The sequence below is a fragment of the Cucurbita pepo genome, chromosome LG11 (assembly GCF_002806865.2).
Source record: "Cucurbita pepo subsp. pepo cultivar mu-cu-16 chromosome LG11, ASM280686v2, whole genome shotgun sequence".
Taxonomy (NCBI): domain Eukaryota; kingdom Viridiplantae; phylum Streptophyta; class Magnoliopsida; order Cucurbitales; family Cucurbitaceae; genus Cucurbita; species Cucurbita pepo.
Genome location: NC_036648.1, coordinates 9,378,579 through 9,391,369, shown reverse-complemented (window position 1 = coordinate 9,391,369; position 12,791 = coordinate 9,378,579). Strand labels below are relative to the sequence as shown.

The window sequence follows — 12,791 nt, the reverse complement described above, 5'->3', positions numbered from 1 at the left end:
CCAAAATGTCTCACACCAATGGAGAGAGTATTCTTTGATTATAAACTCATGATCATTCCCTAAATTAGCCGATGTGGGACTCTCATCATCCAACACCTTCTCTCGAACAAAGTACGCCTCCCTTTGATTGAAGCTCGACTCCTTTGGAGTCTTAGTCATTTTTTACTGTCTTCGAAGAGACTTGACTTCTTTTCTTTTGGAGTCGTTTGTTCGACATTTGAGAATTTACCAATCTATTGGCACGACTAAGTTTAGGGTATGGCTCTGATACCATGTTAAAACGAATACAGAGGGCCCAATAGAAGTTATGAAATCGTCAGAGAGAGACTATTGTCATCAAAATTTATAAAATCTTTGAAGGTTGAGGCCAAAATGCAATAACTGCCTTTCTCATTCTTCTACAAAATTACAAGGCTAAATCAATAAATAACTAAGAACTCATAAGTCAAAACATACACACCAATCAGTAGTAAAAAAAACAGGGTAAGAAGTGGTCAAGAAAATCATCAGATCAGATTATTAACAGCAGTCAAAAGAAGAAAAACCTGTAGTTTGTGATTCCTTACAGTGTGGTATTTGTATGTTGAAAGAAGTCTCTGTCATAATCAGATGGTAAAAGGAAGCCTCTGTATGATGCGTACGTTTTCCTTGTACCTAACTATGTATAAAAGAGGCTGTGTTACTCGAACCGTGACCGAAGACGCGAGAAAGCGACAAAAGCTGATTGATTCAACATAACCATCCTATAAAATCCAGTCGAAGAACAACTGCACTATCCCACGAGAACACGACGGTATCGTGCAAGAATGCTCTCTCTGAAGACCATAAATTTCGATGCACGGAGTCGTAATTTGTCGCCACAATTGGCACGAAGCGTCCTACTATGTACAATATATCATATGGTTGGGGTGAGGCATGGTTGGCAAGTTGGTTATAGTTTTTTGGGCAAATTGTAAGTCTTCTTGAGGAACTTTGCAGCTATCTCATCGTTGCGATAGCACAAGACTCGGAGTAGTGTATTCGGCTCGGTTGGTTCCCAATGACCAGAAGTTGGAGGCAAAGGAAGCCTGGATTTAGCTTGCACACCATGCGACTCCACCATCACATATTTGAACTGCTCGATCAGACTTTCGGAGTCGGAACGAAACAGATCGATGACTCCGTTAACAATGCCTGAATGTTTACTAATCAAATCAGCAGGAAGCCCATCACCATTGGACCAAAAGAGATCTGTTAGAAACTTAAAGTCTTCCTCGATCATTTCCGAATCTTGCTTAACAAAAGCTCGGGACGGGCCTCCAGCAAGTAGAACTAATAGGAAACCATCGAAAGAGGCTTTCATCACGTCGGTTATCATCCGTGTTCTGACTCTGTCATGGACAACAGTTGATGAAATGGTTTCTAGGTATTGCTCAAGCTCCTGAAGGAATGGCTCAATCCTTGAAGATGCAACCTCCCCAATATATAAGCCATCCCATAAAAACTGACTGAGATCGTGGAATACAACTTTGTATGCAGTTGCTTCACTTAGTTGCTTTATCCCTTCCACACACAGAGATGCCGAAAGCTCAAACCATTTCCCAGCTAGGTTCCTAACAGCATCTGTGTAGTGAGGCTCGAGATTCTTAAGACGGGCAACCGCCCTTCTTTCTTGGACTTCAAGCTCGGTCCGTACATGGTGCAACGAATTAATACAAACACATAGCTGGGGGATCGACAAAGAGTTACTGGCATTCGTGATCCCGAACTGGGTCCTCCCCTGACCCGCTTGCAACTTTTCCTTCTTTTTGAATACGCCGAACTTTGATCCTTTCGAACATCTAGTTAAAGCAGGCAGAGCAGGAATATAGGTACTTCTGGATCCTGAAAATGCATGATGAATTTTAATGGTTGCATAGAGATATCACTAACTTCCTTATAAATTCGGTAAATAGAACACTTACCGCAGCCAGATTTTGCCTCAAGTATGTACTGTTGCAAACATTTGTCAAGACCAGTCATTAAATCAGGAAGCAATGATGCGTGTTGTGGAATTGACAACAAAAAGAAAGCTTCAAAACTTTCATCGACTATTCGTAAAACTTCAACGACAGAAGGAGCGACGTGCTCTTTGTTTGCACGTGGATTCCATACCTATTCAGAGTGTTTGTAAATGATAGTTCAATAACGTTATAAAAGATGCAAACATGCAAGAAACAGCCCAAGCCCACCGCTGGTAGATATTGTCCTCTTTGAGTTTTCCTTTTCGGGGTTTCCCTCAAGGTTTTTAATACGCGTTTGCTAGGGAGAGGTTTCCACACCCTTATAAAGAATGTTTCATTTTCCTCCCCAACCGACGTGGGATCTCACAATCCACCCCCTTGAGGGCCCACTTCCCCTCAAGGTTTTTAAAACGTCCACGCTCTTATAAAGAATGTTTCGTTCTCCTTTCGATGTGGGATATCACAATCCGTTTCCTAAATGTGAAGCTATTACCAGTCCAAATCTACATAATAACCAGATAATGTCATGACCACATACCTCTTGTTGAAGGAATCTGCCAATCCATTCCTTTAGTCTGTCCACTCTCGTACTGATCCACGTCTTTACGAGGTTGGCAATTAGCGTTTCAGCTTCGTAAGGAGGCATCTCTCGTATTATGGACTTCCCACCATCTTCACTGTCTACTGAATCTCCAACTGCAATCTGCACGAGATCTTTCTCCAATTTATCAGCTGCATTGAGAACTTCAATAGCATTCGGCGTCAGTTCATCAATACCCGAAATGAATTTTTTCAGTTCCTTGCCGTAACAAGAATGGATCGTTGAAACGGCTACTCCAGCTGCATGAGGGTGCCATTCCTTGAATATTGGACTAAACATTGCCTTCTCATCGAAAGCCAGTTCGCTCACCTCTTGAGCAAGGACAGAAAGAACATGAGGTGGATTTTTCTGGTTTTTAATGGTTGATTTAACCTTCTCCATTTTCTGTAATGATAAGGACAAGAACACTCTTCAGTGACAATCCATAGAGGCAGGCGAAAAGGAAGCATGATGAAAGGAAAGAAAAAGAAAATCGCTACTCGAGTTTCTAAGACAAATTCCACAAATTCATAAATCTCTTAGAGAGCTAAACGAAGTCACAATTGAAATAAGAGAGTTGATCTTTAACTGATTGCACTTACCTTAGAAAAAGCAGTTCGAAGTGATGATCTTATATAGTTATCGACTTTGTTATATGCCACATCAACTTCGATCGTCTTCCAATCGTGTTGGTTATTTTGCAGTAACTCAGATGATAATACTGCAATAGAGACTAGGCTTTGCATACACTCAATGTTGTCACTGTGAAAATCGTTGCGGTATGCAAGAAGCTTTCTCTCCGTCGAAACCAAAATCGAACTAAGAGTAGTGCTCAGGATTCTCGAGTAAATAGGATCCTTGTAGGACTCGACGTCGTCTTCAACTTCGGCCAACAGACTTTTGGATGCAGATAGCAAGTCACTTCCGACTTGTCCCGTGGCAACGTATCGATTGAACAAAACCCACGAGAAACAAAGATTATGCAGCATCTGGTTCATGCCAAGCACAACCCAAGTTTTCTTAACATGTTCCAAGACCTCATCAACCTCTTCAATGATAGAAGTTGCATCATTAGCATCAAAACAAGCTTCTAAAAGAGTTTGGTAGAGCCTGAGATTCAAAGGGAACCCATCTGCCCAATGGCACATGCCCGGAACAGACTCGCCAAATGATCTACAAGCAAGAGACAACACGATACTCCGAAGGTCTTGGATAATTTCAAAGTTTCTCCCAGCATCAATGGGTTTCTCCATAGCACCACGAACAATCTGTCGAAAACGTTTCGGAGCGTCGTCTGCCTTTTCTAATGGCAAGCGAGGATGCAATAGAAGTCCTATTTCAAGAACCTTCAAATAACGCCTTTGCCAAGCCATGTGTTCTTCATTATTTTGGAAGTCCAAAGCCTTAAGCTGTTGAAACAGCTCGAGCGGCAGAACCATCGACTCTATCCGCCTTCCAAGCTGATCCAAGAACAAGATATTATAAACCCATGGCATATAAGATCGATTGCAGCATATAGAAATGGTTAAACAGAGTTTCGAGCCCACCACTAGTCCTGAGGAGGTTTCACCTACCAAGAATAGCTCTAGAAGACAACAAAAGTTCAATGTAATCCCCGAGCTCAAGGATAGAAATAGCTCAATATTTGATTCAATCGTCCCAAAAGTAATGAAATCTAAGCATGTAGGAATACAGTAATAGGACAATTTCACGAAGAACTGTCACTCATATTAGTCTCAATCATGTTCTTCTCGTAAGAGGATGCTAAGATAAGCAATAATCTATCATCAAAACAAATCAGGATGCGAAAAGAGCAAAGAATATGATGTTTTCCATGTCATTTCTCATAAATTTTCTCAGCCACAGAACAGAAAATTCGACTGCAGAAGAGCTTTCAATTCCAAGTACCAAAACGCACCTGTCCAGAAGTGATCCTCAAAAGCGCCCTTCTAATTCTCGAATCAACCTGTTCCGAAATTCTCATCTGAATCCTTATCAACTCCCCTACCGTCAATCCCGAAGTCGCTCGACCTTGATTCGCTGACTCATCGCCTCCGATTATCCTCTTCCTCGCCGATGATGATGATTTCAGCCCTAGCGCCTTCTTAAATTTGCTCACAGCCGTCGACGTTATCGACCGGTGCAGCGACGTCGCCGTCGACAACGACGCAGACCGATCAACTCCCTTCTCCGACTGCGAAATATAAGTTAACGGTTTACCGCCAGTGCTCCGGCAAGATCCAATCAAGATCTCGTACGCGGTTACTCGGAGCTCCGACTCCGACAGTTGCAAGCCTAAATCGCCAAACGGCGAGGGGATCTCGTCAATCGGATAAACCGGCATGGTTATTGAGGTTGTAGCGGCACTGGTGGAGGCCGCGGCGGCGGAAGTAGTGATAGTTGTTGTGTCGTGTATCACTGAGCTCGAACTCGAACCATGCCTTCGGGAGCTTCCTCGTGACCGATCACTGAATAATCGGGACATCGTTGCAAGCTATAACAAAGAAAAAGGCAAAATAATCGACCAGAAGATAAGAATCGGAGGCGAGATTGTGGGGTCGGAGTTCACTTTTCTCTCTGTTCTCGCGTCAATTACGATTAACCTCCGTTGGGTATAACAGACGACAGAGAAATTCTTCGCTTCGCTTTCAAGAAAAATCCATGGATACCAAATACAAATAGCTACCAGAAATCTGTAACACACAAGAACAGGAGAATTTTCAACAACGATGGATAGAGAAAGAGAAAGAGAGAGGAAGGTTTCTGCTTTTTCCAAGCGTGTGACAGTGTGAAAAAGAAGAACGTCTACAGAACGGTAGTAATTGATTAATTCAACCATTTATAATTCTAAAAATTGTAATTATCCTTTTAAAAACTAATTTTGTCTTTTTCTTTTTCATTAATCCTTACTTTTATTGAAAAATCATTTTTTTCTTAATTTATATTTATATAAATATTAATAACAAATTGGTGCTCAGAATTTCATGAAAACATTTCATTTTTTAATTTTAATTTTTAAAATTAATGTTTGGTTTCTAATTTTATTTATAATGATTTTTTAAATATTTTATCAAATTTAAAAAATAAAACCACTTTTTTAAAATTGCTTAATTAAATTAAAATTAAGGTAGTCCTTACATAAATTTTATAACATTTAATTCTAAAAATGAATATCAATAAAATAATGTGTGGTCATGTTTAAAAGTTACACACATTTATTTAAAAGTTCACATTTAATTTTAATTTTAATGATATAAATATAATTGTTACCATTCTTTTATTACATGAATTAAAGGAATGAAGAAATTCCTTCCACTTGTGAAATTTCTCATTGATTTTCGTAGTAATTAATTTTTTTATAGAAAATTTATCGGACTTTTTTTTAATTTTACCTACTAAAATTCATACATCAAATTCTTACCAATTTTAAATTAGAGAGAACAAATACTTATATTTCTGTGTATATCCACACGTATACGTGTGTGTGTATATATAGGTTACTAGTTTCGAAAGAGATGCAGGCATTGAGCGCTATTCGTGAAGCGGTATACTCTAAAATTTTCATACGGGATGTACAGTAGGTCCCTCTAAAAACGACATGTGTTCATTTAATGTATAATAACGGAAGCTAATTTTAGTTGATTAATACTTTCCATTCATACACCATCCTCTTTAATTTATTCACATGTGGCGAGCATCTTAACTACCAGTGACTAGTACACATGAAATTTGTTAAATTTGACATTTTCCTTGCCAACCTTTTCTTTTCAATTGTTTGAATAAATTCAATTATTTTATCATTTAAAAAATATGATGATAAAGAAAGAAGAACACCCTTTTATTCTCCTCGTCATACACCAAAAAGACCGATTCATCCGTCCATATCATATATATATATATATATATATACACACGAAGTATATATAAATTTTTTTTGTGTATGAATTGGCAACAAAATTCTACAAATTATTAAATAAATTTTAAACTTCAAATATTAAAATAAAAAAATAAAAAATTTGGAGGCAAAATGAAAAGTAATCTCTTATCTATTATAATAATCCATAGATCATTTTAAAATAAAAAATAATGAAAATGGTAGAGAGGGAGACAAATAAAATATGAATTTAATTATTCAATATCTCGTTATGATTGACAACATGGAATTTTGTGCTCTACCTTTTAAAAATAAATATATAAAATTAAAATAAACTAAAAAATAATAATAATAAATTAAAGTAGAATTTTCAAATAATAATAATAATAATAAAAGCCATTTGGGTCAACTAGAGCAACAATTGGTCCGATCCCAACATCCGTCCGTCCTGTGCTATAATAGGGAACGTGCAAGCCCAAAAGAATTTAAGCCCAACTTCAATGAAAATGGGCTTTTTCTATTTATTTTAATTTATTTTCCAAATGTGAAGGTGACGTCATTATTGCAAAATCAAACACGTGCGACACGGTAGTCACACGTGCGACACGGTATAAAACCAAAAAATAAATTTGAAGGACAAAGAAGGAATCCCAACATATTAGGACGCCGCAAATCCAGAGGGTCCCTACTCTGCTCCTCACCGTAAAGACCACATCGTACAACCAATTATACACCGACACGTGTCCGCATTTTACAGTCAAAACTATTCGACTTTCCAGCCAAACCTCACTCCATCAAGTGGTGTCTATTTCTTATCGTCACCCAGATGTGACCGTAGATATCTGACGGCAAAGCCTTTTGCGATGATTCTTTTTTATTAGCACGTGGAGAAATTACGGCCCAACGGAACCCGACCCGTGTCGGCACAATCCTATTGGTCCGTCTGGTAGAAGCCAACCCGGCAGGTGTCACCTTCAAGAGTCAGCATATCTTTTATCCGTATCTTATGCATGGCATTGCTAACTGGTTGGTAACAATGGAACGATTGCAACTCATCATAGGATTTTTTTTTTAATTTTATTTTATTTCTAATTTTTATTCCTTAATAATTTTATTAAGACTAAGGCCAAAAGTGATGGAAAATGTCTGTAATTAATTGATAGATTGTGATCTCTTAACTATATATATCAAATTACAATATATTTTAATCTAACTAGTCATATTAATCGACATCAACCGCTTTTTATTTTGTCGGTATCTTTGTCCGAGATTGACGTTGTTAGGTCGTGTTTCGTATTATTAGATCATTTTAAAAAACGTCTCAAAAATTGTTAAATTATTACATAAACTTAATCACTTCTAATACATAAATCCTTAAAAGGTACTAGAAATGTCTCAGTTCGATTCAACTCAACCTATGAACATGGCTAGAGTATTTAATTTTTATATTTTGTGTTGAATAAAAAAAATTGAAATTTAAATAAATTTANATTTTAGTTGATTAATACTTTCCATTCATACACCATCCTCTTTAATTTATTCACATGTGGCGAGCATCTTAACTACCAGTGACTAGTACACATGAAATTTGTTAAATTTGACATTTTCCTTGCCAACCNCCAAAAAAAAAAATGAAGCTTTATACTTTAAACCATCCGACAAACTTTTGAATGTAAAATATAAAGGGATGATCAATTTATAAATTACCGACATTGAAATTAAATTCTTTTTATAAAGGAAATGGGAAGGACCACTAAGCCAGCTTGGTTGGTAAGGTATAGCCTTCTACTTTTTGCGACTATTTAACTCTCGTCATCCAATAGATACACTTTATAATATCATAATTTATGGCTCGTACTCTCGTCATCGTCAAATATATGTACACATTTGCATAGGAACTAACTGTAGGTGATCATCGAGAGAGTATGACAGTTTTTTAGGTTTAAATGTTATTGTTATGGCATAAGACTCTACAGCCATATATTGACGAGTGACAGGGACAACGACGGTAACAGCCCAACCACCGCTAGTAGATATTGTTCTATTTCGATTTTTCTTTTGAGATTCTCCTTAAGTTTTTTAAAACGTGTTTGGTAGGGAGAGGTTTCCACACTTTTATAAACAATGTTTCGTTCCTCTCTCTAACCTACATGGGATCTCACAATTTACCCCCTTCGAGGTCCAGCGTCCTACCTAACACTTGATCCTCTCTCAAAATGACGTGGAATCTCACAACAACAACTAGCTTCTCCGTAATTTTATTCTCCCATAGATAAAAAAAAATCACCCGTGATGGCCGCAAACCTTGAAAATAATAATAAAGGATAAAGGGAAAAATATATGGCTTAAAGATCATGACAGTTGGACATCTTTTTATTTTCTTCTTTATTTAATAGATTTATATGATATTAAAAAAATTATAATTAATTGATTGTGAATTTTAAGGGCTAAATTGTAATTTCACAATAATAAAATAATTTAATACCCTTACTTTAAAAGGGAACCATACAAATTAGTTTTTATTAAAAAAATGATTTTCACCTCCATCGTTTATGGGACAAAAAGTGAGTTTTCAATAAATTAGTGGTTAATGTTATAATTATTAATTAATTAATCATGATTAACCCATAACCTTAAAATGGATAGACTAGAAATATTAATATAAAATAACGATAGCCTAGAGTATTTTATTTTTAATAATTGTGTGGCCTGGAATCCCTATTTAAATGAAGAACGAGAGATGGAAGACATTTTTTACTATTAGCTAAATGGGGTCGAGGATGTGAATGATATTTCCGATCTCCATTCACTCCCCGACCACGACAAATTCCCGTTTTGCCCACTTTATATATATATATATAAACATCTCAATTGATTAACCTTCAAATAAATTAATTAATTTTACTTGAAATTAAAATTTTAAACAAATTTATTCGACGTCAAATTTACCAAACAAACTTAAAATTTTAATAACTTATTAAANAAAAAAAAAAAAAAAAAAAAAAAAAAAAAAAAAAAAAAAAAGCATGAAACTAGACCAGTTGGATCAAACAAATAAAAAAAACACATGTTTATTTTTTTTGTATTTTTCATTCGAGGAAACCTATGTTTTTATGTACAATTTGTCTTTGAATTGCTTCATATTATAAATTTATTTAAAACGTTTCTATTTTTAAACTCTCTTCATTAAATTAAATAAAATAATTTAATTATGCCTTCATTTTTCACTCTTGAATTTTAAAATAACCAAGTATAATCAATTCTAATTATTGACTAGCAAATAATTAATAAGTAATTAGATAAGGTTTATGGATTTAAATTCATGCAATATTGTAAAAAGAAATTATAATGCAATAATGCAATTCTTTTTTTTTTCATTTAATTGATGATTTATATCTAATTATGACAAAATGTGACATCATGTTCCAACTCAACGGTGGGGAATGTTTGAAAAAAATATTGTTTATTATTATTATTATTATTTTTAGAATAAATGTTTGGAATGGTTGGTGGTAATAGTGGTGCCTCTAATTTCCTAAAATAATTTATTTAAACTTGACTATTAATATATATTATATATATTACGATTTAACTTAATTAAGAAAAAAATAAAGCTTCTAGAAACCAAAGAGAGAGAAAATATATATATATATATATATTTACCTCACAATTTTTATATTTTTAAATTCATGAAAATTATAATTAATAATTTAAAATTGATTTTATATATTTAATTTCATTTTTTACAAATATAAAATGAATAAAAATAAAAATATAAACTACAATAGGCGGTTGAATATAAAATTTTATCTACTTAAATTGATTGTAATAAAATTTGGTTTTTCGTACTTAGATATTTTTAAAAAAATTAATATTTATATTTTAGAAAATTGACAATGATATTTAAAGTTGACATTTGATATAATTTTAATATTTTTTTTAGAGGGCAAAACCCAAATTGATGGAGACATGGCAACAACAGCTATGAGAAGAAAAGATAATCTCAAATTAATGCATAATTAATTAAGGCACCGTTTTTTAGGGCAATGAGTGATGGATTATTACATAATTACCCTTACTCGAGCATGCATGTAGAACTTTTATCATGGATAGAAAAGGACTTTTGAAATTAATTAATTTTAACTAATTAAAATTTTGTGTTATTAAAAGGCATTTAACTAATTTGAATAAGACATATCCATGAAGACAAATGGATAATCATCCGACTTGACCCAAAAAAAAAATAATAATAATAATTAAAAAAGTTTAAAAAGTTTTTTTTTTAGTAATATAGGTTCAAGCACGTTTAACTCTAAAGTTACTACGGTCGAATATATGAATAGGAAGGTTCATTTTTTTAACAACCAAAGTCCACCGCTAGTAAATATTGTCTGCTTTGGCCCGTTACGTATTGTCGTTAGGCTCACGATTTTAAAACGCATATCAAGGAATGTTTATTTTCTCTCTCCAATTGACGTGGGTATCTCATAATCCACCCCCTTATGGGCCCAGCGTCTTCGTTGGCACACTATCCAGTATCTGACTCTAATACTATTTGTAACGGGTCAAGCCCATTGTGGGCTCACAAGGAATGTTTCGTTCCTCTCTCCAATTGACGTGGAGATCTCACAATCTACCCCTTCGTTGACACGCTAGATTCTAGTGTTTGACTCTAATACTATTTGTAATGGGTCAAGCCTATTGTGAGCCCAACATGGGACCACAAGGAATGTTTCGTTCCTCTCATCAATTAATGTGGGGATCTCGCAATCCACCCCCTTGTGGCCTAGCGTTCTCGCTGGCACACTGTCTAGTGTCTAGCTCTGATACTATTTGTAATGGGTCAAGCCCACCGCTAACAAATATTGTCCACTTTGACCTATTACATATCGTCGTGAGTCTCGATTCATTCATGTTGTGTTTTCGAACGTACTTTTTTAAAAATAAACTAAAATTTAAATTTTATTAGTACTAAAAAAGTGGTTTATTTAAGATGAGAATAATAAAAGACAACAATTCTAGGAAGGAAAGTGCATTAATTATTACATATACAATACAACACCCACTTTTATAAGAATTTATTATTGGGTTGACAAAACTGTGCATCATAATTGGAAACCAAATAATTGAATCAATTTTGGGAACAGGAAAATTTGTCCATTAACCTTTTAAATTTATTGGTTATAACAAAAAGACCCTCAAATTTTTCTTTATTTTCACTATTTCCCCACTTTTTTCTTCCCTTTTTACCGTCAAATTTACCCCTTTTTGTTGGTATCTCAAAAGGCCAACTCAATTATGCACAACAAGCTGATGGTAATGATTCCAAAATTATCAAATTTTCAAAGAAAAAAGTTAAAGGCTTTTGAGTTCATTCCATAATCTCTTCCATTTCCATGTGTCTTATGCTCTGCAATCATATGTATTTGAACTTCTTTTATCTTCTAGTTCTTTCTGGCCCCGAATAAAAAATTAATTTAACGTAACGACCCGTTCATACGTGATCATTAAGAATGGTTACTANAAAAAAAAAAAAAAAAAAACTAAATGATTATTAATTAGAGAATTATTCGAGAAAAAGGAGGAATTTTCAAATACGCTTAATTTCTTTTCACATAAGAGTGGACAAAAAACGCTTCCATCTATACAATTACAAGTATTGAAGTTGTTCATCGTCTAGTTTTTTTCTGGTCCCGTGAGATCTCTCATTCAATCTTTTTCCCTCTCAATTTATTATACTATCATGAATATAACATTTTCAAAAATTTTAAAATGCACGTGAATAGTAATGGTATAAAAATTCAGCGTCGTTCTCGACTATTTTCAGAAGAAATCGAAAAATTTCTCGAGAATCCTACGACACCCATTTGTCATTTTTTATCTCACAGGTAGACAAAACTTCATATGGGTATGAATCCGTTCATTAAAGATCAGAAATCGATCCCGAAAGAACAATAAATAGTTAATATCGATAGGAAAAGACAAATATATATGCATATATGGTAGCTTTCAAAAGTTGTTTTGGGGCACTAGCTCAAGTGGTCCTTTATTTTTTTTTTTTTTTTTTTCTATGAAATGGTTGGTTGACGAATTTAGATGGCCATGATTTAAGTACACAAATCTTTACCAATTTTGACAATAGAATAATGTTTGGGGGACAAGAGAAAGTTGGGTGTGGAAAATGGAAATGTTTATCTCATTTCACAGTGGGAGATATCTTCAATGATTTTTTTTTTTTTTTTAAATAAAAAACACTTCCATTATTTTTATATTTATCTTTTAAATGTGAACGCAGACATAATTTAATTTATTTAGATATATATTATTTATCAGAAGTTTTTTTTTTTTTTTTTTT

At 34.3% G+C, this 12,791-nt stretch overlaps 1 protein-coding gene across 1 annotated transcript; it reads right to left on the bottom strand.

The window, feature by feature from the left end:
* Window positions 1–361: 361 nt before the first annotated feature.
* Window positions 362–5,379, bottom strand: LOC111805369. The gene is made up of 5 exons (XM_023690426.1): window positions 4,481–5,379; window positions 3,165–4,022; window positions 2,521–2,967; window positions 1,944–2,133; window positions 362–1,863 (listed from the first exon to the last, which is right to left on the bottom strand). Exons 1-5 carry the CDS (start codon window positions 5,045–5,047, stop codon window positions 932–934), a joined length of 2,994 nt encoding a protein of 997 aa, XP_023546194.1. The 5' UTR covers window positions 5,048–5,379; the 3' UTR covers window positions 362–931.
* Window positions 5,380–12,791: the final 7,412 nt, after the last annotated feature.